Below are 25893 nucleotides of genomic sequence, written 5' to 3'. Positions count from 1 at the left end.
TTGGAGACTGTGAATTATCATTGTACTGTGTGTTACGACTGTGATGGTTGGAGACTGTGAATTATCATTGTACTGTGTGTTACAACTGTGTGAAGGTTGGAGACTGTGAATTATCATTGAACTGTGTGTCACGACTGTGTGAAGGCTGGAGACTGAATTATCATTGTGCTGTGTGTTATGACTGTGTGAAGGTTGGAGACTGATAATTAGAAACTGAATCTATCGCTGTACACGTACTGTGTATTATAGGAGACTGAGACAGGTCGCTGGTCAGTGTATGACAGCTGCTAATTAGCGTACACGTGAAAAGATTGCTGTTATCGATTTACTCTGGAATTCTGTACAGTGTTCATTAAAACACTGACCCTCTGTCAGTCACCAACTGGTGTCTTTTATTATTCAACAGAATCCTCATCATGTCCTTGTGACGGTGAGTTGAACTGTCACCTGCCTGTCCACTAGACCGACCACTATATAACTCCATCATATACGTTTAAAAGTAATCACTATGTATTTGATTGATCGTCTGGCCATCACTGTGATATCACGTCAACAGACGTCGCCTGCATAGAGAGCGACCCCGGGGTGTCCAGAGTGACCACTCCCACACCTTCGCTGACCACATCATACAGCAAACCCGGATACGAGGACAGTTAAGCAGATAACAAACAGCGATGAGGAAGGAGACGATCGTGACGATTCTATTTGTATGTACTGGTAAGTAGGTTTATCTATCATGTTTAGCAAAAGTCATTAATGTGACATTATACCAAGGTACACGTGCTTGAAATTGGCACAAAATGTATATATCCTGGTTATGTTATATATATGTTTCACGTACAGACATACATACATACATGTATATACCATATCGACATCTACACACACGCGCAGACTAAAAATACCATGTTCTATATGTACCATTATAATAATATTACTTTCAGTTGATAACATTATTTTTCTAATTTGTGAGTCTGTGATATTTGTATCTGAATCGGTCTCAGTATTTAGACATGTTATTAACATTCCGAAAATTTCAATATACCGGTTAATTCCGGGCCTTGTTTTTCTTGCTGTGGTGTTGTACAGTATTAACAGTACTTTGGTGGTTCTGGTTTAGATGGTATATATCAACTACTGTTTCCTGATAGGATCTCACCACCCGTTACGTGTATAACTAATGATGGTCAGTCTTTCTACGGAAAGTCAATTGGAAATTAAATTCAACCCAATGCATCACTTCTCTCGGGTTCGACCCCGACATTTACTTACATTATATACTTGCATGGTTTAGGATCAGTATTTACACTGATTAATTTTATAACATGTATGATGGAACAAAGAAGAGTGGGCGTCTTAATTATTTTTAGTAAAACTTCCAGAAATATATTGAATAGATTCCACTTTTATAGTTAACCTTGTAAACTGTTTTGGTTTAAATGACCATTCGATATACCCATATAAAATCATATAATAATATTTACATTGAATACCGTTTTGGACCCACCTTTTCCTGGTTCATCTATATATTTTATGAGATGTGTCGGTGATTGGGTGATCACAGGCCGGGGGCGATATTTGATACCGGTTCTATATACATATCTATCTTATGTGATGTACAGTGGACACCCGTATGCCGGACTGACATGACCCGAGGACACCTTTAAGTAGTAAATTGGTCCCAATATGTCATATTTTGTTGACATCTATGTTTTTCTATACCAGTTCATCAGATTTTTATCAGCCTACTGTAAATATAAGCTGTATTAATGATTTTAATGTTGACATTCATTATAACCAACCTATATTCAGATTAGATAGAACACCACACGAACCTTCAGTAGTTAGATTTCTCTAGTGATGCCATGTTTATTTGTGTTGTCATAAACAACTACCGATATTTTATACCAATGTTGTTTATCATAACTACTTATATCTAAACCAATTATCATCTAGACATAATTGAACGTGCGACATTTAATTTACATTTGAAAATGACGTAAGGTGAGTCTTTATTGTACACAAAGATCATAAATTTGGTCATAAATTTAATAATAGAATTGAAAAAAGAGTAGGTTAGTAAATGCAGTTTAAAAGGTTTTGTTTGTCTAAAGAAGACGTTTCAATGTACTTTTTTTTAATATTTGAACGTGTGCAATCTCCCAATGACAGACATGCATGACATACCGTTATTTATTACATTTTTACCAGTGAAATATCAAAAATTATTCATTCTATAAAAGTGATATTTTTCACTAGTGAAGAATATCATATTTTTCACTAGTGAAAAATATCACTTTTGCTGATTTGACCAATCAAATTAATGATTAGAAAATACCAAAATAATTGACCAATCAGAAAGCCCGACATATATGTCAGCACCTGGACAGGGGAAACTACTTTTTTTGTTTACAAATTATCGCTGTAGTCCTAGTTAGCATACGGGGTAGGGTTTTTGTTGATACAAAATGTAATAAACAGAATATCTAACAGTGTCTTCAGTAAAACCAAATATATTTCACTCGTGGGGCTAATATTTTGATATTTTTCACTCATGCTGCGCACTCGTGAAAAATATCAAAATATTAGCCCCACTCGTGAAATATATTTGGTATTACTGAAGACACTGTTAGATATCCTCTATATATCATTTTAACTCTAATACTTACACATGACATATCGTTGTTTTTTTTCACATTTGTACCAGTGAAATATCGAAAATTATTCATTCTATAAAAATGATATTTTTCACTATTGAAAAATATCACTTTTTCTGATATTTTTCATTAGTGAAAAATATCACTTTTTTCTGATTTGACCAATCAAAACACTGCTTACAAACGACAACTGCAAAAAAATAAGATTTGCATATAGCTCCCCGTCATGTTATGATATATGATGTCATAATGCAAGACAGAATACATAACGTCACGATTTGGCGTACATCTGTGAGCCGTTGACAGGGGACCGCAATGAATTCTGGAAGAGACTTGAGCTGCCTCGGTATATTTTGCTATATAATGTAATAAACAGAATATCTAACAGTATCTTCCGTAATGCCAAAATATTTCACTCATGTGGCTAATATTTTGATATTTTTCACTTGTTATACGCACTCGTAAAAAATATCAAAATATTAGCCCCACTCGTGAAATATACTTTGTATTACTGAAGACACTTAGATATCCTCTATATATCCCTTTTAACTCTCTACTTTTTACACATGATATACCGTTATACATATATCCTTTTAATGTATCAACTACTTAAACATGCCGCGATAGTCTCACTTTCTAACAAATGCCTCTACTTCTTATGGCTGTCCCAATGTCTTCCATCCGGAAGAGATAAAGTCATATCTCAACCGTGAACACTCATAATCCGGATATTCGATGTTCACTGAGTATAATACGCAGGGACACCAATCGGTTTAATATATATTGTCTATTAGCATGTTTATCAGCGGACAATGAGTAATAATTACTTGACTCGACTTAATTCCGGAAGAACATCATTGTGAATCACGCATACACCGGATATAGTTACTTCCATGTATAGCTGTATATGTGTACCTGTGAGCCGGGTAAATGTGTATTAAAGGATTATGAATAAGTAATTTTCAAACGTATTTCAAATATATATCTTCCAATACGTTATTAAACGCTTTAGTGAAACGATCATTTTCAGATAGAAAGATACAAGGCTGTGCTTACTTTTGATTTGCGAAGAATCGGGCACAATTCGTTTGATAAATTTAAAACAAATGTGCAACATCTATTTGTTGAACACCAATAGAATTCAATTGCAACCAAGTTGTAACGTTTCGTTTTCACATAATAGAAATGTGTAATTTGGGGATTTCCCCACCTGCTGCAAGCTGTGTGCCCTTATTTTTCCTCAGAGATACCTATATCCGGTGTACGAGTGGATATTACCATATGTAACATACTCTACGAGTATCCGTAGCTCTGTCAAAGCCATATATAAATACAGACAAAGACATTTGAATGTCAAGCCTGGCGTCAAAACGTATCCATCATTTCATTACCTCCCTTTATAAAGGTGTTGTATTCCGTGAAGATGTACCCTTTCATCAGTATATCTACTCAAGGTACGGCCATAAGGATACAGCCTGTCCACACATTGGAGCTTAATAAGTCATTTAATTATCAGCTGTATGATGAAGTTATACCTAGGCCCATTACTAATTATTTTTCAAGTGCTATATATGCACGTGTATGTCCTTTTTACAACCCTTTTCTATGGTAACATGTCCGTAAAATCAATGTTGATTTATAATTAGAACATTTCAACACATGAAGGATACAGTATGTGTCATGAGGTTATATCATCTTGTGAACACGTGACCGCTGTTTTGACGTCGTCGACTTAATTAACTGTGACAACACTGCCTTAGCTGTGCTAAGAACTTCACGTGCACAAACCGAATGAAGGAAACTTAAATAACAAGTCAAATCTGCGCACTTTATTGACAAACTCAAAACAGCATACGTGGCCTAAATATTAGATGGATGTTGTGGGACTGTAACACCATTAGATCATGTGACCACTATAATGATGTCACGATTCATTTTGTGACAACATTCATTTTACTAATGGAATTTTAATATACTTAATAATGCATGTCTTAGCAGATGGTGTCATTTATGATCCTATAACACTAATTACTATCAATAACAAACCTTAATATAGGACCACATCACCATTTGCCAGTAACCCGTTGTTTAATTATATATTATATTGGAGTAGTGTGATTGAGTTCGCGACTGTCGTTGTATAGGTAAACATTTTATTGACTTGTACTGCGGCCAAAAGAAAACAAGCAAGGACGGCCGTTATTATCATATCCGCGTCAGTGATCGGGTACTGGCCAATCAATGTATAATTCAATGATGTATTATATCATGTCAATGACCAAATACCTAGTATACACCAATATACTCGGCCTCTAATGGCTTCGGTTTCAAAGGAATCTTCGGTCTATATCGGTGTTCAATACGGTATTCACAGTATACGTAGTCTTTCATGGATCATGAATTTCATCATTAAAAAGCACACTCGTGTTCATTAATCCAGAAGGTTTAATTAGAGAGGCTTTACGTTGTATTTATATCATCATTCGTCGTGAACCTGTCGTCATGACTGCAGTATAATTCTATTCAGGAATAAATGGCTTTCCCCTCACAAAGGTATCTTATCAATATCCAAGTATTCATTCCCACTGCCTTTAGCTGGAAAATAAATACATATTTCCATATTTATCACGTCTTAGTTGTGATTAGAAATAGTTCAATCCGACAAATATGTATAGCTGTGTATAAACGTGCATTTAGGTGACCGTTTGGTAACGACAGATATACATGTATCTTACCGTAAAGCAAAATAGGCTGATTAGTTCAAATGTCACTCATGTCGTTATAATGAGGCATTCCTTCGTTCGATATTCATACGAGCTTTTATGACGTTCGCTATCTTGTCATGTCCTCACTTTCTCGCCGATTCCGATTTCAGTGACACATTGGCTGATCGCTAACTCGCATTTGGCTATCCTCGGTCGATTCCGGTACCCTTCGCGGGAGCCGCGGGCGCCATTTTCGTTTCTGTTCTTGAACTAAATTGTCTGTGCATGCTCGTATTAATAGTCGTTTGCGGCAATTAATTTTCGCACTTTGGGTCGAAGTTACATTTTCAAATTTTAAAGATTTTTTGGTTATCTTCGGACTGGTGGTATTACAATGTAATTGTTATGGTGGAATTACAATGTTATAGTTCTGATGGTATTACAATGTAATAGTTATGATAGTATTACAATGTGATAGTTCTCATGGTATTACAATGTAATTGTTATGGTGGAATTACAATGTTATAGTTCTGATGGTATTACAATGTAATAGTTATGATAGTATTACAATGTGATAGTTCTCATGGTATTACAATGTAATTGTTATGGTGGAATTACAATGTTATAGTTCTGATGGTATTACAATGTAATAGTTATGATAGTATTACAATGTAATAGTTCTCATGGTATTACATTGTAATAGTTGTCATGGTATTACAATGTAATTGTTATGATAGTATTACAATGTAATTGTTATGATAGTATTACAATGTAATAGTTATGACAGTATCACAATGTAATAGTTATGATAGTATCACAATGTAATAGTTATGATAGTATCACAATGTAATAGATATGATAGTATCACAATGTAATTGTTATGATAGTATCATAATGTAATAGTTATGATAGTATTCCAATGTAATAGTTCTGTTAGAATAACAATGTAATAGTTATGATAGTATCACAATGTAATAGTTATGATAGTATTACAATGTAATAGTTATGATAGTATTACATTGTAATAGTTCTGTTAAAATAACAATGTAATAGTTATGATAGTATCATAATGTAATAGTTATGATAGTATCACAATGTAATAGTTATGATAGTATTACAATGTAATAGTTCTGTTAGAATAACAATGTAATAGTTCTTTTAGAATAACAATGTAATAGTTATGATAGTATCATAATGTAATAGTTATGATAGTATCAAAATGTAATAGTTATGATAGTATTACAATGTAATAGTTATGATAGTATTACAATGTAATTGTTATGATAGTATCACAATGTAATAGTCTGACAGTATCACAATGTAATAGTTATGATAGTATTACAATGTAATAGTTATGATAGTATCACAATGTAATAGTTATGATAGTATCACAATGTAATAGTTATGATAGAATAACATTGAAATCGTTCCGATAGTATTTCATCAACAATGTTTGTGCATGTTGGTGCACGACCATGTATGACAATGTACGTGTGTGTATATAAATGTATGAGTTCTTTAAAATAAAAAAAATGAAACAATTAGGACAGAAAAATAGTTTACCCTGATTTGAATGTTTTCGTTGTACATTATAAAGTTCAGATCAAATTCTTGTTGAAATTTGTGCTAAACTCTTGAAAATTAGATTTTTTATATACTCTAACGCGGAGAAGTATTCGAGAAAGGTTTTACATTGATTGCTTTAATTCTCCGATAAATCAAACATCATGAAAAAATTACAAGACTGTGTAAGGTGATTTATTGCGCTCAAATGAAGCCCTCAATTTTGTATACAAAATTACATGAACTTGTTCATGGTTTTAACTGCAGGTGTTTTTTTTTTTTTTTTTTTTTATCTTAACCGTTTATTTCTAAAGGAGCGAATCGCAACACCAATCTAATGTGGACGGGGACTATGGATCTAGTAGTAACTATATACCAACATGAACGTGAAATCTTAGTATACGTATTGTTACACGCGAATGTTAGGCCGGGTGTCGTACACGAAGTTTGAGTAGAGGTTTATATAGCTATGCACATCTATGCATAGATCGTTTTGATATATATATCAGTATTGTAAGTCAGCGGACAATACCTACTCAAGTTGATATTGAATATAGAGGTCAATCATCGCGCACTTCCGGATGTCGTCCCGCTATAGAAAATAAGTAGTTCCGGTTTATGACAGTACAAAATGTATATATAGCACAAGTACTTGAAAATAAGATGGCCTCGTACCAATAGTTTTACATACATATATGTGAAGTCACCAACGAGATAGAACAGTTCAATGGCAAGCAACCTGTTCATAATTATCTTCAGCAAGGTAAATAGGCGTGGAGACCTAGGGGAGCCATATTGCAATCGATGCCTTTATACATCACAAAGGCTTTTAATTATTAAACATTTGTACAGACGAACACACATTTGTTTTAAGTTGATTGAGACACCGGTTTAAAACTTCGTTCTCCAAACATCTCACTTGACCTGCTAAGTTGTAACTGACCCGGAAGTAATAGGGAAATGGTCAAGGTGCGGCATGTGACTCACTTTCTGTAAGATTACGTCACCATGACAGATATATTTATACTTTCCTGATGTCTATGATGTCGATACTGATTAAGCCATGTTTAAATATCAGGATACATAACAGATGCATCACTGTTTTTCAGAAGGTTCCTTACCAAGAGTCTTTCCTTAAATTGTGTGATACTTTACTGTAGGAGATTTTAATTCATAGGAATAAAGGAACATTGACGAAACCTGAGAAATATGCAAAACTAAACTTTAAGAAAATATTGGAATTATGATGTAAGAGCAAAGTGAAAAAACAACGAAAATATAAGTCGGTATTACTCAAATAATTGTATTTACATTAAATATAAGAAAATAAGTTCTTAGAAAGCCACCCTCAACCGAGAAACTTACTAATGGTATGTTTTATTGCTATTTTACAGTTGGACCCGTTTTGGGGAAAATCTCTCAGATCCACTTGAGCTTCGGCTCAACGATTGACGTCATGAAAGTCACGTGGTCAACCGATGACGATGTCGTATGTCATGTGGAATATTGGGCAATTTATGAAGAACGCATGCGCGTAAAAGCCAGCCAATCAGAGTTGCTTACGGACAATTGGAAAGCGATGAAATATATACACATGGCCGAAATGCTGGTGAGTAGCTTTCTGGAGTAATCCTCGCATGCAAGCTCAGAACACTAAGCATTCTATTGGTTATTTAAGAAATAATTAACGATGATTCGTGTATTATTGCAGGATATACAACGAGGACGAGGATATTTTGCAATTGAATTAATAACGAAGGCCGCAGGCCTGAGTTATTAATTAAAATTGCAAAATATCCTCGTCCTCGTTGTATATCCTGCAACAATAAAAGAGTCAAAGTTGATTATTTCTATTCTGCCCTGTACTGTTTAGTTCTGAGATCGACCTCTTTCTAATAGAAAAACAGCAAAGAAACCCCGAGAAAACCTTGTAATTTATTTCTTGAGTATTGCATTATTTGTTGATGAAATATACAGGCAATACAGTACTACGATCAAGAGCATCTATCATATAGCATTGATTTTGAAAATAAAAAAAGGATTAAAAAAGAAAGAAAAAAGAAGAAAAAGAAAGGGGGGCCTCCGTAGGATTCGAACTCGCGTCGTGATAAAAATTTATTGTAAGACTAACCCATTAGCCCACTCTGCTATGGTAACCTTTTATAAAATGGGTGAATATTTGATATATAAAATTGTTACAGCCGTGACTCCCGACCGTGTATTATTGGCACGAGCGTGGGTTATTGGAAAATAATACATGGTTTTAAACCAATCAAAACTGGCGTTGCATAGCAAACATGGTAGAATAGGTGATAATATGTTTATGACCCTAGTCAATGACACGGTTACACGCACTCCGTTGTGAACTCCGGTGTCATAATTCATACGTCATCATTTATCTGTATCAGGAAAAATACTTAATTTGATGAATTTTGACGATATTAATCAAGTTCTTTCAGGAATTCAGAAATTAAGGTCACGAGGTATATTGATCTTGGATTGTAACCTAGACTAACGATTCCTTTTTAGTAACCGCGATAAATTCAGATTGTCATGAAACTTAACACAGATGTTTGGAACTTGTTCCTCGTCAGGTTTCTAAGCCATTAATGTCGTTTGGGTGTTGTTTTTTTTATATATAACAGACAACATTCTTTTTCGTTCGTCTTAATGTACACTTTTTATACTGACCAATATAGAGCACAAGCATATATGATGTTTGACATGTTTGAAACAGAAACTAGCCCCAATATCACATCCTTTCTACTCATCCCAGCTTCCGTTAAAGACATGTCACCAACATCCGCAATTGAGTTATCGAGAAATAACTCTTTTCCGTTTGAGCGAGTATGTTCCGTCCTCCCCTTACTCAGGTCATTGACGTCCGTCTACCATGGCACTGACCTTTAGGTGTCTCCTTGACACCCGTCCTTCCATGGTACTGGTAGTGTCCATTCTCCAATAACCCTGGCTGTAGGTCTCCCCTGGACACCCGTACTCCAATAACCCTGGCTGTAGTTCTCCCCTGGACACTCGTACTCCAATAACCCTGGCTGTAGTTCTCCCCTTGACACCCGTACTCCAATAACCCTGACTGTAAGTCTTCCCTTGACACCCGTACTCCAATAACCCTGGCTGTAGGTCACCCCTGGACACCCGTACTCCAATAACCCTGGCTGTAGGTCTCCCCTGGACACCCGTACTCCAATAACCCTGGCTGTAGTTCTCCCCTTGACACCCGTACTCCAATAACCCTGACTGTAAGTCTTCCCTTGACACCCGTACCCCAATAACCCTGGCTGTAGTTCTCCTCTGGACACCCGTACCCCAATAACCCTGACTGTAGTTCTCCCCTTGACACCCGTACTCCAATAACCCTGACTGTAAGTCTTCCCTTGACACCCGTACCCCAATAACCCTGGCTGTAGTTCTCCTCTGGACACCCGTACCCCAATAACCCTGACTGTAAGTCTTCCCTTGACACCCGTACTCCAATAACCCTGGCTGTAGTTCTCCCCTTGACACCCGTACTCCAATAACCCTGACTGTAAGTCTCCCCTTGACACCCGTACCCCAATAACCCTCGGGTGTCCATCAGGGGAGACCTACAGCCAGGGTTATTGGAGTACGAATGTCCAGGGGGGACATACAGCCAGTACTCCAATAACCCTGGCTGTTGGTGTTCTCCTGAACACATATCCTCTTACGACCATAGCTGTATACATCACCTGGACACTAACAATGGGACAGGATATCCATCCCGTCCTATAACCCAGAAACATCTGACCTATGTCTACACTTTGTTGATATTAATATTACGTATATCATTTACAGTTTATAATAAACCTCTAATGTATGGTATATGAATAGGAAACCTATAAAGTTCAGGAGTGACCCGATGAAGGATTTAAGGAATGTGTTTTTGTGGACAATGGATAAGTGACGTGTATTGGATGTGTAGCTGGAATGTGCCATGCGTTAGATTTTGATTAGTTTTAATTAAATGTATTTAAAGATATATATTGTTTTCATGGTTTATGAACCCTAATTTGAAGTATATCCTAATGTACCAACATTCATCTTATTCTTTGATCTCTAGATCTGTCTTTCTCCCTGTCATTCTTCTTTGCTTTCCTTTCTTTATAATCATCATAAGTATATTGTGTCGCTATCACAAATTTTGTAATACGTGTACATATTTGTGGAGAGGGCTTTTATTAGTTATTAAAAACTTGTACCCAATCCAATCGTGTCTAAACAATAAAATATGTTCAAATCAAATCAAACAAACGAACATACTTTCCATAATCATGATCCATTCGTCTGTTTCGCGTAATTATTTTTAAATGTGGTTTACCACTATGGACCTTGTTTATTTGGTCCCCGACAAATACGACAGTCTGAGTAATGATATCCATTTAGCTTTTAGAAAAAGGACAGAAACAGTTAATAGGTAAATATTATTTTGTTGAACTAATGAGATGTATAAGCTTACAATATCATGTTGAACACTCTCCGACCATGTACCTGTTTTATTGTATATCTATGCATTACCATGTTGTTATTTTCACTTATGGGCCGATAGGTCCCTGGAATAAATGGAACTTGAACTTGAACTTGATATCAATTGGTGTTTTTTTCAGGGCCTGTCACCTCGTCAAAGCTACACATATAAACTGATCTGTACTAACGAAACGAGCGAGAATTGGACCTTTACGACGCAACCTCGGACACCTGTAAGTGTTGTTTTTATTAATACCCGATCTTAGTACAGCAAATTAGTGACGCTCTTGCCTTTTTTTCTGAATTCCGCATTGTACAATATTGACGCCTTTTTGTGCCTTTGGAATTAGGTTTGTACATTATTGACACTCTTTTTTGTCCATGAATTCCGTTTTGTACATTATTAACACGCTTTCTTTACTCTGACTTCCGTTTTGTACATTATTAACACGCTTTCTTTACCCCGACTTCCGTTTTGTACATTATTGACACTTTTTCTTGCCCTTGACTTCCGTTTTGTACACTATTGACGCCCTTTCTTTACTCTGACTTCCGTTTTTATGCTATTGACACTCTTTTCATCCTTGACCTTCGTTTTGTACATTATTGACGCCCTTTCTTGCCTCTGACTTCTGTTTTGTATGTTATTGACGACCTTTCTTGCCTCTGACTTCCGTTTTGTACATTATTGACACTTTTTCTTGCCCTTGACTTCCGTTTTGTACACTATTGACGCCCTTTCTTGCCTCTGACTTCTGTTTGTATGTTATTGACGACCTTTCTTGCCCCTGACCTCTGTTTTGTATGTTATTGACGACCTTTCTTGCCTCTGACTTCCGTTTTGTATATATTATTGACCATTCCTGTCCCTGACTTCTGTTTTGTGTTTCATTATCGATTCCCTACTTTGCCTACAGGATCGACCCGTAAAGTTCCTCGTTTACGGAGATATGGGGTACAACCATGGCCGGAAAACGGTTGAAGTTCTAAAAGAGGATGTGGCATTAGAAAAATATGACGCTATTTGTCACGTAGGTGATATTGCCTACGACATGGAGACTGACGGAGGTTTGGTAAGTGTGTCGTGTTTTAATTTTTCAGAGCTTTTATTGTGGAGGTTTCGTGAACTAGTTCGTGTTACTGTCCTGACACTGGATCAACACCCTTAGTTAGATATCGAAGGGGCACGCCCAAGGACCCGGGGCATCTTAATTTTCAAATTTCTTGAATTAGATATTAGATGTCATTTTGACGATAATTGTACCTCCAGAAATAATCTTTCATGTCATTTTGACGATAGTTGTACCTCCAGATACAGTCGATTTTAGTCTAACTCGAAAGTTGGGCTGGTTATATCCTGGATTTGGTCTCCATTTATAAACACACAGGAAATGTTTTCTCTTGTAGAATGGCGACAACTTCATGGAACTGATCCAGCCAGTAGCAGCTCGCGTACCATACATGACGTCACCCGGAAATCACGGTAAATTTCTTTAACAACATTACAATTAAATAGTACACGAGCATTACACGAGACTCCTCTTTGTCGGTACGAAGGATAACAAAACTAAATCATGTCTCGATATTATAAAGTATACGTGCTCATGATGGATATCCACACTTTTTCTGGTGCATAGCTCTTCAAATAAATCCTTTGCAGTTCATTTATATTGAATTTATCGAACATCAGCTTAAAGAATGTAACACAGCAGCGAGAAGTTTTAGGGGATAGATATCGAATGAGCGATATATATTTCGATAAAGAAGCGAGAATATGGGTTATGTCCCCTCACCTATATCGACAAGTAGAATAGAAGGCATCATGGCTTACCGAGTTACCTCCCATGTAGCCAATAGATCTGTCTTTACTTCCCAGTTAGGATGGAATTCTGTTAATGAAATGTGTGGCGAAATCTCTAAAACACGTGAATGTCAAAAATTGTCATGATTAACTTACTGATATTTTGTTGAAACATAAACTTACACATCATATTAAAAGTAATCATACATGATCGGAGGGATCTTTTTTCATACCGGTTTTAGATTATAATTTGTGTGTTTTATTGAAGAATTTTTCTAGGTTATAAAAAAATAAAAGGAGGAACTGAATCACGATCGCAGTCCGAACGTGACCTTCTTATAGACCGACAGGAGGTCAAACTGCCCGAGTGTGGCCTCCTTATAGACCGACAGGAGGTCAAACTGCCCGAGTGTGGCCCCTTATAGACCGACAGGAGGTAAATCTGCCCGAGTGTGGCCTCCTTATAGACCGAAAGGAGGTCAAACTGCCCGAGTGTGGCATATAGACATCCGTAAGGGGGTTAAACTGAGTGTAAGGTGACTTTTTAAAGAAATTTAAGATGTTTAATAAACATAAGAAAAAATCTAACTCTTAGAATAGGCGTTATTTACTATATCTTTCCCATTGTTCTATACAGAACTGACCAATAGTCTACATCACTACCGGACTCGATTCTCCATGCCGGGTGTCAGCTGGCCAATGCCCCTTGACCGTTTGTGGTACAGTTACAATGTAGGACCTGTCCATTTCATCAGGTAAGTCGACTCTAGAGCATGACGTCATGTTTATCGTTTAAGAGGGGTGGGAGTGTGTATGAGTGATACTCTATTGCTGGACATTTTAAATATGATTATCCAATAATGTAATGTAAGTTTTACTCAAACGTTATAATACGTAAAAAGGTGATGCTAAATTGTGAGGAATAACATGGACCATATTGTTCGTTCCAGTTTCTCTTCGGAAGTCTATTTCATTGACAACGCCTACTATGTGTGTACGCAATTCTATTGGCTATTGGAGGATTTAATAAAAGCCAATCAAAACAGAGACAAACAGCCATGGATAGTCGCGATGGGTCATAGACCGATGTACTGTTCAAACCACGACGTGGACGATTGCACTGGCCGGATATTCGGTCATCTGGTCAAAAATGGGTAGGTTACAGACAATTTATTTATTTTTTTAGGTTATGGTGAAACATTATCTAAATCACATCAGAGATCAGGTTTCATCCGGGTACTTTTCTACGTCGGTAAATTGAAATAATTTTGAGTTCGTGTGCTCATACTCCGTGTTAGGAACATATCCGCGTCAATAATTTAGAAACGTTAGAATTTAGTTGAGACTGGAATAGGTCAAACAATTCGTCATCCTAGTAAAAACTGACAGTTTCTTATCCGAGTTAAAACGAAGGTGCTAAAAATAATTTTGATAATTTTTAAACATCACAACATCTTATCAAAATATGATAAATATCAAAATTATACCATCATATACGAAGCGATGAAGCTGTACCAATGCTTCAAAATGATTTCTAAAAGCTTCAAAGAGTCAGAGAAATAGTAACTGATGTTCCATCTACCAAAGTGCGAGGTTCTTCTATGAAATCTGGCGAAAAAAGAAACTATATGACAGGATCTGGATGAGAGAAAAATCGGTGGTAATCATTTCAGAAGGATAATGTGAACTTTACGACCTTTGTCTGATAAGAGGAACATTGAATTCATGTTTAAAATGTTGTTTAAAGCAGTAGACCGGCAACACCTGATAACGCAGCCATTGTCTGGAACCCCAACCAATAAATGGTATAGATCTTCTATGAAAAATGTCCAACGCAGAACAAGCTCTATCTGCTTAAAATACTTATACTGAACTGTTTTTTTCTGCCCTGCAGGTAGGGCGTAAGAATTGTACCTGCTGCCCCCATTGCATGATCGTAAGAGGCGACTAAATTTGGGATCTTATCTTTTCTCTTCTTTCTGAACAACTTTCTTCTTCCTAATGTCTCCCTTGACAATGCCTCACTTTTGGTCTTCATTTGAGTGTTCGCCCCTGTGAGGAAGGCTTTGGGTTAGTTAGCGCTCAGCATATTAGGAGTGGGACGACTGGTTCGCCCGTTGTCAGTATAATGTGACCGGGTGGGGGGTCCTGCTGGGCGCCTTCGGCAGTATGCTTCAGTGAGGTAGCACTATAAATCGGCGAAAGTTCTGGCCTATCACAAGGAGACTTAACACGAACATCCCGCAGCCTCCCAAAACACACATACGCACTCACAACACGCATGCATGTCGCACACACGGGAGGTCGTCCTTAAATGACCTTAGCTGTTAATAGAACGTTAAACAAAATAAACCAAACCAAACCAAACTGAACTGTTTAAACGGTAAATTCCCCACGCTGATGTATCGAAGAATGACGGGAGATAATCAAGTATACAACATCACGAATATGATGGCTGAGTCACTTCAGGTTTGTTTGAAATGGAAACTTGCAGCAGAAGAAGAGGAAACTCCCAGATTAGAAGAAAACCTTAAATTGTCTATCATGATATTACACCTAGTGGACATTGTGATATCAGTATGTAAAGTATCTGTAACATTGTGATCGATGTAGAAATAGAGGCTCTTGGCCTGTACTAATAACAATTCGTGTTAGCCGTATTAAGTAACCTATTTCATTTTCTTGTTTCAGACTTGAAGATCTGTTTTACGCACAAGGCGTTGACCTAATACTACAAGCACATGAGCATTCGTATGAACGTCTTTGGCCCGTTTACAAGAACAGAGTGGTTGCCAAGAACTACAATCACCCACAAGCCCCAGTACATATCATTTCCGGTGCCGCCGGAAGTGGCGAAGGAGCAGATCCTATGGGCGATAGAGGTAAGCAATGAAAATGGCAATGATTAATGTTTGCGACATCTGTGTTATACTGTGAATTTAGGATATGGCAACATAAACTCTTTACTCCAGTGAGTACGATCTTCGTTACCACGAAAGCGTTATAAAACATATCATAATCTATACACTAATCACTGTTAATTTGATATTACAGGACCATGGTCAGCTTTTGCATCAGCCGAAGGTAGTCTAAATTCGTTCGGACGTCTTCACGTGTACAATTCCAGCCATCTCTATTTCGAGCAAGTGAAGGTCAAAGATGGACAGCCACTGGACAGTGTATGGGTTGTCCAGTCCCGTCACGGACCTAACGTACCGAATCTGAACTGCAATAGTAAGGATGCGCACTATTCATGCACGTGTCCACAGCCGTTTCGTTATCTGACGGTGATTATTGTGAGCTCAGCAGTTCTCTTTATCATCCTCTCCACGTGTGTATATTGTTGTTGTATGTGGAGGAAGAACAAGAGACCTATATGTTTCAGATTTTGTTGTCCAGACCCACATCCCTTTCATGTACGCTTGCTTAACATCGAAGAAGACGACGATTTTGTTATCTGACCAACTCTTGGAGAAGTCTCTTAACGTTTATAAATATTCAACAGCATATTGTGATAATGTGATTACATCCACTGCTGCCAACTATATGTATATTATATATGTTCGATCAGAAGTGGAAATGATGGCCGATTCTACACGTGGTCCTGATTCTACACGTGATCTTGATTCTACACATGATCCTGATTCTACACATGATCTTGATTCTACACGTGAACTTGATTCTACACGTGATCCCGATTCTACACGTGAACTTGATTCTACACGTGATCCCGATTCTACACATGATCTTGATTCTACACGTGATCCCGATTCTACACGTGATCCCGATTCTACACGTGATCTCCAGCATATTTTACGTAGAGAGTGCAAATAAAATCCAGCACGAACAGGACTCCGTATGCTGGTGTTGTTTCGTCGTAGTATGTTTAATTCGTGCCTTTGTGGAACCAGATTGACCTTGAAAACACATCCAGATGGTATTGTCGGACATGAAATGACAACAGTAACAGGTCTTAGGAAATCCTGTCTGCCTTGGATACTGTTTAACTTATGGTGCTATTGGACTATAACTGTGACATAGGTAACGAAATGTATCTCGGATCACCAAACATTTCAGGGATAATACTTTCTCAGAATATCAGATTAATACATGGTCCGGTCCGTCAGTGCCGAGGAAAGCATCGTCCGATATGTCATAGTACTGGTTGGAATCACAGCCAATATACAGCTAATATTTTATGGTATTGACATTGTTTGGGAACACGACATGACTTATAATACTGCCAATATCTTACGGTGTTGTTTGGGAATAATCATTGACAGAATACAGATGAAGTTTAGTCAAGACACTTGTCGTTAGGGTAACCAGACTTTCGGAGATTATAGGTTTCTAGACCGTGCTTACTTACATTAATTTGTATTGTATTATATTTTTCCTTACTTTATCGCAAATTATCTTGCCAGAGACTTTTACTGTAAACCAATTTTCCCACCGACTCTTTCACGAGGAAACATATTTAAAATATGCCTTTTGTTTCCTCCAAGTGTTCATTCCGGAAGAAAAAAAAACGCCTTCTGCTTCATCGGGTTTCCAGGTCGAATCCAGTTAATGTCGCGTTCTCAACGTGAGAACCGGGATGGCGACAATACAACCACGAGGCATATCAACGGACATCGAAGACATTGTTACGGGACGAGATCTTGCTATAGACTATAAAACGTTCATCGGTTTCATTGGCTACTAGGGATGTAGCATGGGTCGATATCTAAGTTTCCGTTTGCAGCCTTAAGTGGTTGTGGCTACTAGTGGAACGTTAAGAAATATTACAATCATTGCCCCGTATGTGATTTATGTCGTTTCTCTATGTAACAAGGATGAGGTTTTTGATATTGTTATTGATATATTTATGCTAGAAAATTATACAACATGCTGATTTAATGGACGTATTTTATGGATAGTAGGAAAGTTGTTGTTTCCGTTAATGTAGTTTCAAGAAAACTTTTTCGTGATTTTTATGCAAAACGATTTTAATTGATATCAACCGTACCTATAATACGAGGTAAGATTTGTGTTACGTATGAGTATACATTGTTTTGTAGATGTATAAATGTATTCTACATAATTTCACACTTTGTTTGATAATTGTGTACACTGTTTGATAACTGTCTACGCTGTTTGATAACTGTCTACCCTGTTTGATAACTGTCTACCCTGTTTGATAACTGTCTACGCTGTTTGATAACTGTGTACCCTGTTTGATAATTGTGTACACTGTTTGATAACTGTGTACCCTGTTTGATAACTGCCTACGCTGTTTGATAACTGTCTACCCTGTTTGATAACTGTGTACCCTGTTTGATAATTGTGTACACTGTTTGATAACTGCCTACGCTGTTTGATAACTGTCTACCCTGTTTGATAACTGTCTACCCTGTTTGATAATTGTGTACCCTGTTTGATAACTGCCTACGCTGTTTGATAACTGTCTACGCTGTTTGATAACTGTGTACCCTGTTTGATAATTGTGTACACTGTTTGATAACTGTGTACCCTGTTTGATAACTGTGTACCCTGTTTGATAACTGCCTACGCTGTTTGATAACTGTCTACGCTGTTTGATAACTGTGTACCCTGTTTGATAATTGTGTACACTGTTTGATAACTGTGTACCCTGTTTGATAACTGTGTACCCTGTTTGATAACTGTCTACGCTGTTTGATAACTGTCTACCCTGTTTGATAACTGTCTACCCTGTTTGATAACTGTCTACCCTGTTTGATAACTGCCTACGCTGTTTGATAACTGTCTACCCTGTTTGATAACTGCCTACGCTGTTTGATAACTGTCTACCCTGTTTGATAACTGTCTACCCTGTTTGATAACTGTCTACCCTGTTTGATAACTGTCTACCCTGTTTGATAATTGTGTACACTGTTTAATAATTGTTTACACTGTTTGATAATTGTGTACACTGTTTGATAATTGTGTACACTGTTTGATAACTGTGTACCCTGTTTGATAATTGTGTACACTGTTTGATAACTGTCTACGCTGTTTGATAATTGTGTACACTGTTTGATAACTGTCTACCCTGTTTGATAACTGTGTACCCTGTTTGATAATTGTGTACACTGTTTGATAATTGTTTACACTGTTTGATAATTGTGTACACTGTTTGATAATTGTGTACACTGTTTGATAATTGTGTACACTGTTTGATAACTGTGTACCCTGTTTGATAATTGTGTACACTGTTTGATAATTGTGTACACTGTTTGATAATTGTGTACACTGTTTGATAACTGTCTACCCTGTTTGATAACTGTCTACGCTGTTTGATAACTGTCTACGCTGTTTGATAATTGTGTACACTGTTTGATAATTGTGTACACTGTTTGTTAATTGTGTACACTGTTTGTTAATTGTGTACACTGTGTGTTTATTGTGTATATTGTTTGATATTTATAAACACTTTTGTACTGTTTACCAAGTTTATATAATGTAATATTCCAAACATTGCTAAATTAACATCAATATTGTATAATTCAATACTTTATATATATGTAAACCAATATATTTGCAATTCTTTACAATGTTTATTAAGTCGCTTATATTATTCCACACAAAGTTGTTTGGTTCTCTTTCTAAAAACACATTAAATAACTGTCAATATTTCCCTAGCAAAAAAATAAGGAAGTCGCGAACCGGTCAAAATAATTGTCAATACTTCCCGAAAAAAAATTGTCAATACTTCCCGAGAAAAAAACAAGGAAGTCGCGAACCGGTCAGCAATCAAGACTCATAACTCCTTAGTAGTTCCGAGTGTGTCATGTTAGTCATTGTTCAAACGCACCTAACCTCCGGCTAATGGTGGTTCCTTATTTCATCCTACGGTGGTATGTTGATGGGCTCCACTCAGTCACACCCGGGGGCCGGATAGACACACCATGTTTAGTATCTTTATTTATACGTGTTAATACAACAAACAAATCAGGCTATACATTTCAGAGTACATAGATAAAAACATAGAGAAGTCATAAAAGTCTACGTAAGTTTTTCTTCTAGAATACCGTTTAAGCGTGTGAGAGAATGAGATTCAAACCGTGAAATCTGATCTCAACGCTTAATTATGTATAAACCAAAAAAAAACGTCTGGCGACCCTATTATATTGGTCAAAACCTACTTTTTCCGGCGTAAACTAGAAATAAAATGTTAGTTGTCCTGCTCGAGTTTTCAAATGATCTTCTCCAAATTGCTTTAGAAATTTAAATATTCTGCACTTTCCAAAGGTTAATACTAGTTTAGCATGGTAAGACGATTTCCTGTTTGTGGACAGACAATTGTGTCACATCCTACCAACGATTGGAGAAAGTCCGACTGGTTTCCTGGGACTTCCATACCCCAATAGTAAGGCTGAGTTATGTTTAACCTGTAAGAAATACTGCCACAGAGTCAGACAAAGCTTTACTAGTTGTTTATACCTGCGTGCTTACGAGTTTTAATTGTATATGGACTTGCCATTTTATTTTTCATATTTGGTGACTTATGTTTTAGCGTTTTTACTGTTTTAAGTATTAGTCGTTAAAATGTTCATTAATATCAACAGTATACAGTACGGTGGTTACTGATGAGGGACTAATCAACATTAACGTACTTGGTTAATGATATAGGGACCTAATCAACAGTATACAGTACGTGGTTTACTGATCATAGGGACTAATTAACAGTAATATACAGTACGTGGTTACTGATATAGGGACTAGTCAACAGTAATACAGTACGTGTTACTGATATAGGGACTAATCAACAGTAATACAGTACGTGGTTACTGATATAGGGACTAATCAACAGTAATACAGTACGTGGTTACTGATATAGGGACTAATCAACAGTAATACAGTACGTGGTTACTGATATAGGGACTAATCAACAGTAATACAGTACGTGGTTACTGATATAGGGACTAATCAACAGTAATACAGTACGTGGTTACTGATATAGGGACTAATCAACAGTAATACAGTACGTGGTTACTGATATAGGGACTAATCAACAGTAATACAGTACGTGGTTACTGATATAGGGACTAATCAACAGTAATACAGTACGTGGTTACTGATATAGGGACTAATCAACAGTAATACAGTACGTGGTTACTGATATAGGGACTAATCAACAGTAATACAGTACGTGGTTACTGATATAGGGACTAATCAACAGTAATACAGTACGTGGTTACTGATATAGGGACTAATCAACAGTAATACAGTACGTGGTTACTGATATAGGGACTAATCAACAGTAATACAGTACGTGGTTACTGATATAGGGACTAATCAACAGTAATATAGTACGTGTTACTGATATAGGGACTAATCAACAGTAATACAGTACGTGGCTACTGATATAGGGACTAATCAACAGTAATACAGTACGTGGTTACTGATATAGGGACTAATCAACAGTAATACAGTACGTGGTTACTGATATAGGGACTAATCAACAGTAATACAGTACGTGGTTACTGATATAGGGACTAATCAACAGTAATACAGTACGTGGTTACTGATATAGGGACTAATCAACAGTAATACAGTACGTGGTTACTGATATAGGGACTAATCAACAGTAATACAGTACGTGGTTACTGATATAGGGACTAATCAACAGTAATACAGTACGTGGTTACTGATATAGGGACTAATCAACAGTAATACAGTACGTGGTTACTGATATAGGGACTAATCAACAGTAATACAGTACGTGGTTACTGATATAGGGACTAATCAACAGTAATACAGTACGTGGTTACTGATATAGGGACTAATCAACAGTAATACAGTACGTGGTTACTGATATAGGGACTAATCAACAGTAATACAGTACGTGGTTACTGATATAGGGACTAATCAACAGTAATACAGTACGTGGTTACTGATATAGGGACTAATCAACAGTAATACAGTACGTGGTTACTGATATAGGGACTAATCAACAGTAATACAGTACGTGGTTACTGATATAGGGACTAATCAACAGTAATACAGTACGTGGTTACTGATATAGGGACTAATCAACAGTAATACAGTACGTGGTTACTGATATAGGGACTAATCAACAGTAATACAGTACGTGGTTACTGATATAGGGACTAATCAACAGTAATACAGTACGTGGTTACTGATATAGGGACTAATCAACAGTAATACAGTACGTGGTTACTGATATAGGGACTAATCAACAGTAATACAGTACGTGGTTACTGATATAGGGACTAATCAACAGTAATACAGTACGTGGTTACTGATATAGGGACTAATCAACAGTAATACAGTACGTGGTTACTGATATAGGGACTAATCAACAGTAATACAGTACGTGGTTACTGATATAGGGACTAATCAACAGTAATACAGTACGTGGTTACTGATATAGGGACTAATCAACAGTAATACAGTACGTGGTTACTGATATAGGGACTAATCAACAGTAATACAGTACGTGGTTACTGATATAGGGACTAATCAACAGTAATACAGTACGTGGTTACTGATATAGGGACTAATCAACAGTAATACAGTACGTGGTTACTGATATAGGGACTAATCAACAGTAATACAGTACGTGGTTACTGATATAGGGACTAATCAACAGTAATACAGTACGTGGTTACTGATATAGGGACTAATCAACAGTAATACAGTACGTGGTTACTGATATAGGGACTAATCAACAGTAATACAGTACGTGTTACTGATATAGGGACTAATCAACAGTAATACAGTACGTGGTTACTGATATAGGGACTAATCAACAGTAATACAGTACGTGGTTACTGATATAGGGACTAATCAACAGTAATACAGTACGTGGTTACTGATATAGGGACTAATCAACAGTAATACAGTATGGTTTACTGATATAAGGACTAATCAACAGTAATACAGTACGTGGTTACTGATATAGGGACTAATCAACAGTAATACAGTACGTGGTTACTGATATAGGGACTAATCAACAGTAATACAGTACGTGGTTACTGATATAGGGACTAATCAACAGTAATACAGTACGTGGTTACTGATATAGGGACTAATCAACAGTAATACAGTACGTGGTTACTGATATAGGGACTAATCAACAGTAATACAGTACGTGGTTACTGATATAGGGACTAATCAACAGTAATACAGTACGTGGTTACTGATATAGGGACTAATCAACAGTAATACAGTACGTGGTTACTGATATAGGGACTAATCAACAGTAATACAGTACGTGACTACTGATATAGGGACTAATCAACAGTAATACAGTACGTGGTTACTGATATAGGGACTAATCAACAGTAATACAGTACGTGGTTACTGATATAGGGACTAATCAACAGTAATACAGTACGTGGTTACTGATATAGGGACTAATCAACAGTAATACAGTACGTGGTTACTGATATAGGGACTAATCAACAGTAATACAGTACGTGGTTACTGATATAGGGACTAATCAACAGTAATACAGTACGTGGTTACTGATATAGGGACTAATCAACAGTAATACAGTACGTGGTTACTGATATAGGGACTAATCAACAGTAATACAGTACGTGGTTACTGATATAGGGACTAATCAACAGTAATACAGTACGTGGTTACTGATATAGGGACTAATCAACAGTAATACAGTACGTGGTTACTGATATAGGGACTAATCAACAGTAATACAGTACGTGGTTACTGATATAGGGACTAATCAACAGTAATACAGTACGTGGTTACTGATATAGGGACTAATCAACAGTAATACAGTACGTGGTTACTGATATAGGGACTAATCAACAGTAATACAGTACGTGGTTACTGATATAGGGACTAATCAACAGTAATACAGTACGTGGTTACTGATATAGGGACTAATCAACAGTAATACAGTACGTGGTTACTGATATAGGGACTAATCAACAGTAATACAGTACGTGACTACTGATATAGGGACTAATCAACAGTAATACAGTACGTGGTTACTGATATAGGGACTAATCAACAGTAATACAGTACATATAGTCTAGCAGAATGGTGAAATAATTGTGGGATTTTCAGTAAAAGCATGAAACTTGGCATGATTGTAAGCGGTAATATACTGATTGATTTTGGATATGGGGCCAATGAAAAAAATCCAAGATGGCCGCCAAATCCAAGATGGCCGCCATTTTTCATAAATCTGTAAGATATTGCTTATTGCATCTTCGTTATGTATGGTATATGTCTAAAAAAATGCATAATAAATATTTGTACACATTGTTACTTATTGTTGTAGATTTTGTATTAAATGTCATCTTTTCATTTCAAATATGACATATCGAGTGTGTTTTCCCATAGAAGTTATCACCATATAAATAGTTCTATTGCACAATAATACATAAATTGCATCAGAGTGATTTAAAAAATATTGTCCATAAACCAGTAGAAGAAGAAGAAAAGAAGAAGAGTGAAAAAAAAAGGTAAGAATTAGTATAGTGTGTTAAACAACAATTTTGAGATAGGGTAGAAATAACCGGGCATTATTTTCATGCTACACATTGATGAAAACAATGGATGATGAGCCAGATTCTGTTCGTGATGAAAATCTATTTGAAGTAAGTAATTATTACCAAATATTTAAACTAGTTATTTTCTATAATCTCTTTAATTAATGCTTAAAACAAATCATCCAATATTTTTCAAAAAGTATTTGTATCTAGAAAAAAAATATATGAAAATGGAAATGAAATGCTTCTAGTAAGAAGACTTTGACCATCAAGTACATTTGAAGTACCTTATTTTAATTATATAATTTTAAAAAGCTATTCCTTCAGATATTGATTGAAAATACATCTACATGTATAATGTATAAAAATGGTGCATATATATTATATATAATGCATAAAATTTATTTCAAACGTAGAATAAACTTTAAATTTCCCTCTCTCAAAACTTTTGCCCTCCTCTCTGGTGTCATGGCAAAAATCTATCCTACTAAAAGGTTCCGCTATACTTCGAACCAAGTTTTTTCATGCATTTTTTCATTATTTTTCAGGGCTGTGTATATCCGTAGCATCTGGAAATGAAACATGAATGATAAAAGGAAATCGGTAATAGCTGTGGATTCTTTTCCAGGAGAGATTCCAGCATTAGTTGAGCAATCATCATTAGTGGAAATAGACTGGGGTAAATGCTGTTTATGTCAGCAAACAACAAAAGAGCCGCTAAGATGCCCTTTGAATCTAAAGAGAAAAGACATTGAAACTGGGTATGTATATAAGACAATAGCAGAACATTTGAAGGCATTCAACGAACTTAACTCCTTGCCAGAAAACATAAATTTTGACAGGCTTGCGGCAGGACATGGCATAGAAAGAAATTTAACAATACACAGTGCGAAATACCATAAGAAATGTAGGGACCAGCTGAATGGCACAAAGCTCCAACGGATACGGCAAGAAAGAGAATTCAGTGATGACAATGATAAGGAAAACATCCCACAGAAACTGAGGAGACTACATAAACCGGAATCTCCAAAGCCGACAGAGAAATCACACAAACAGTGTTTCTTCTGCGATGAATCAACAGGGAACTTACATAAAGTCGAAACATTTAATGTTGACCAGCGCATTAGACAGGCGGCTGCCTTATTACAAGATACCTGGATTCTGGGGAAGCTCAG

General features: G+C 36.5%; 1 protein-coding gene and 1 long non-coding RNA gene across 2 annotated transcripts; one reads left to right on the top strand and one right to left on the bottom strand.

Moving 5' to 3' along the window:
• The first annotated feature begins 251 nt into the window (after window positions 1-251).
• LOC117337967 (acid phosphatase type 7-like) lies at window positions 252-20790 on the top strand. The gene is made up of 9 exons (XM_033899127.1): window positions 252-717; window positions 8320-8534; window positions 11569-11661; window positions 12346-12501; window positions 12836-12911; window positions 13867-13984; window positions 14180-14383; window positions 15921-16111; window positions 16284-20790. The coding sequence occupies exons 1-9, from the start codon at window positions 675-677 to the stop codon at window positions 16688-16690; spliced, it is 1503 nt and encodes a 500-aa protein (XP_033755018.1). The 5' UTR covers window positions 252-674; the 3' UTR covers window positions 16691-20790.
• On the bottom strand, window positions 4472-5601 carry LOC117337968. Its single transcript, XR_004534927.1, has 2 exons — window positions 5393-5601; window positions 4472-5252 (listed from the first exon to the last, which is right to left on the bottom strand). It is a non-coding gene; the product is annotated as an uncharacterized LOC117337968 (long non-coding RNA).
• Window positions 20791-25893: the final 5103 nt, after the last annotated feature.

The sequence above is a fragment of the Pecten maximus genome, chromosome 11, assembly GCF_902652985.1.
Source record: "Pecten maximus chromosome 11, xPecMax1.1, whole genome shotgun sequence".
In the NCBI taxonomy this organism is placed as follows: domain Eukaryota; kingdom Metazoa; phylum Mollusca; class Bivalvia; order Pectinida; family Pectinidae; genus Pecten; species Pecten maximus.
Note: the sequence above shows the minus strand (reverse complement) of the source record. Positions and strands in the feature narration are given on the sequence as shown.

Excerpts from the sequence above, each read along its gene's own strand:
- LOC117337967 (XM_033899127.1), top strand. The coding sequence starts at position 675 with ATGAGGAAGGAGACGATCGTGACGATTCTATTTGTATGTACTG. Across the intron at positions 11,662-12,345 it reads CGACGCAACCTCGGACACCT|GATCGACCCGTAAAGTTCCT; the intron begins GTAAGTGTTGTT and ends CTTTGCCTACAG. Across the intron at positions 13,985-14,179 it reads GGACCTGTCCATTTCATCAG|TTTCTCTTCGGAAGTCTATT; the intron begins GTAAGTCGACTC and ends TGTTCGTTCCAG.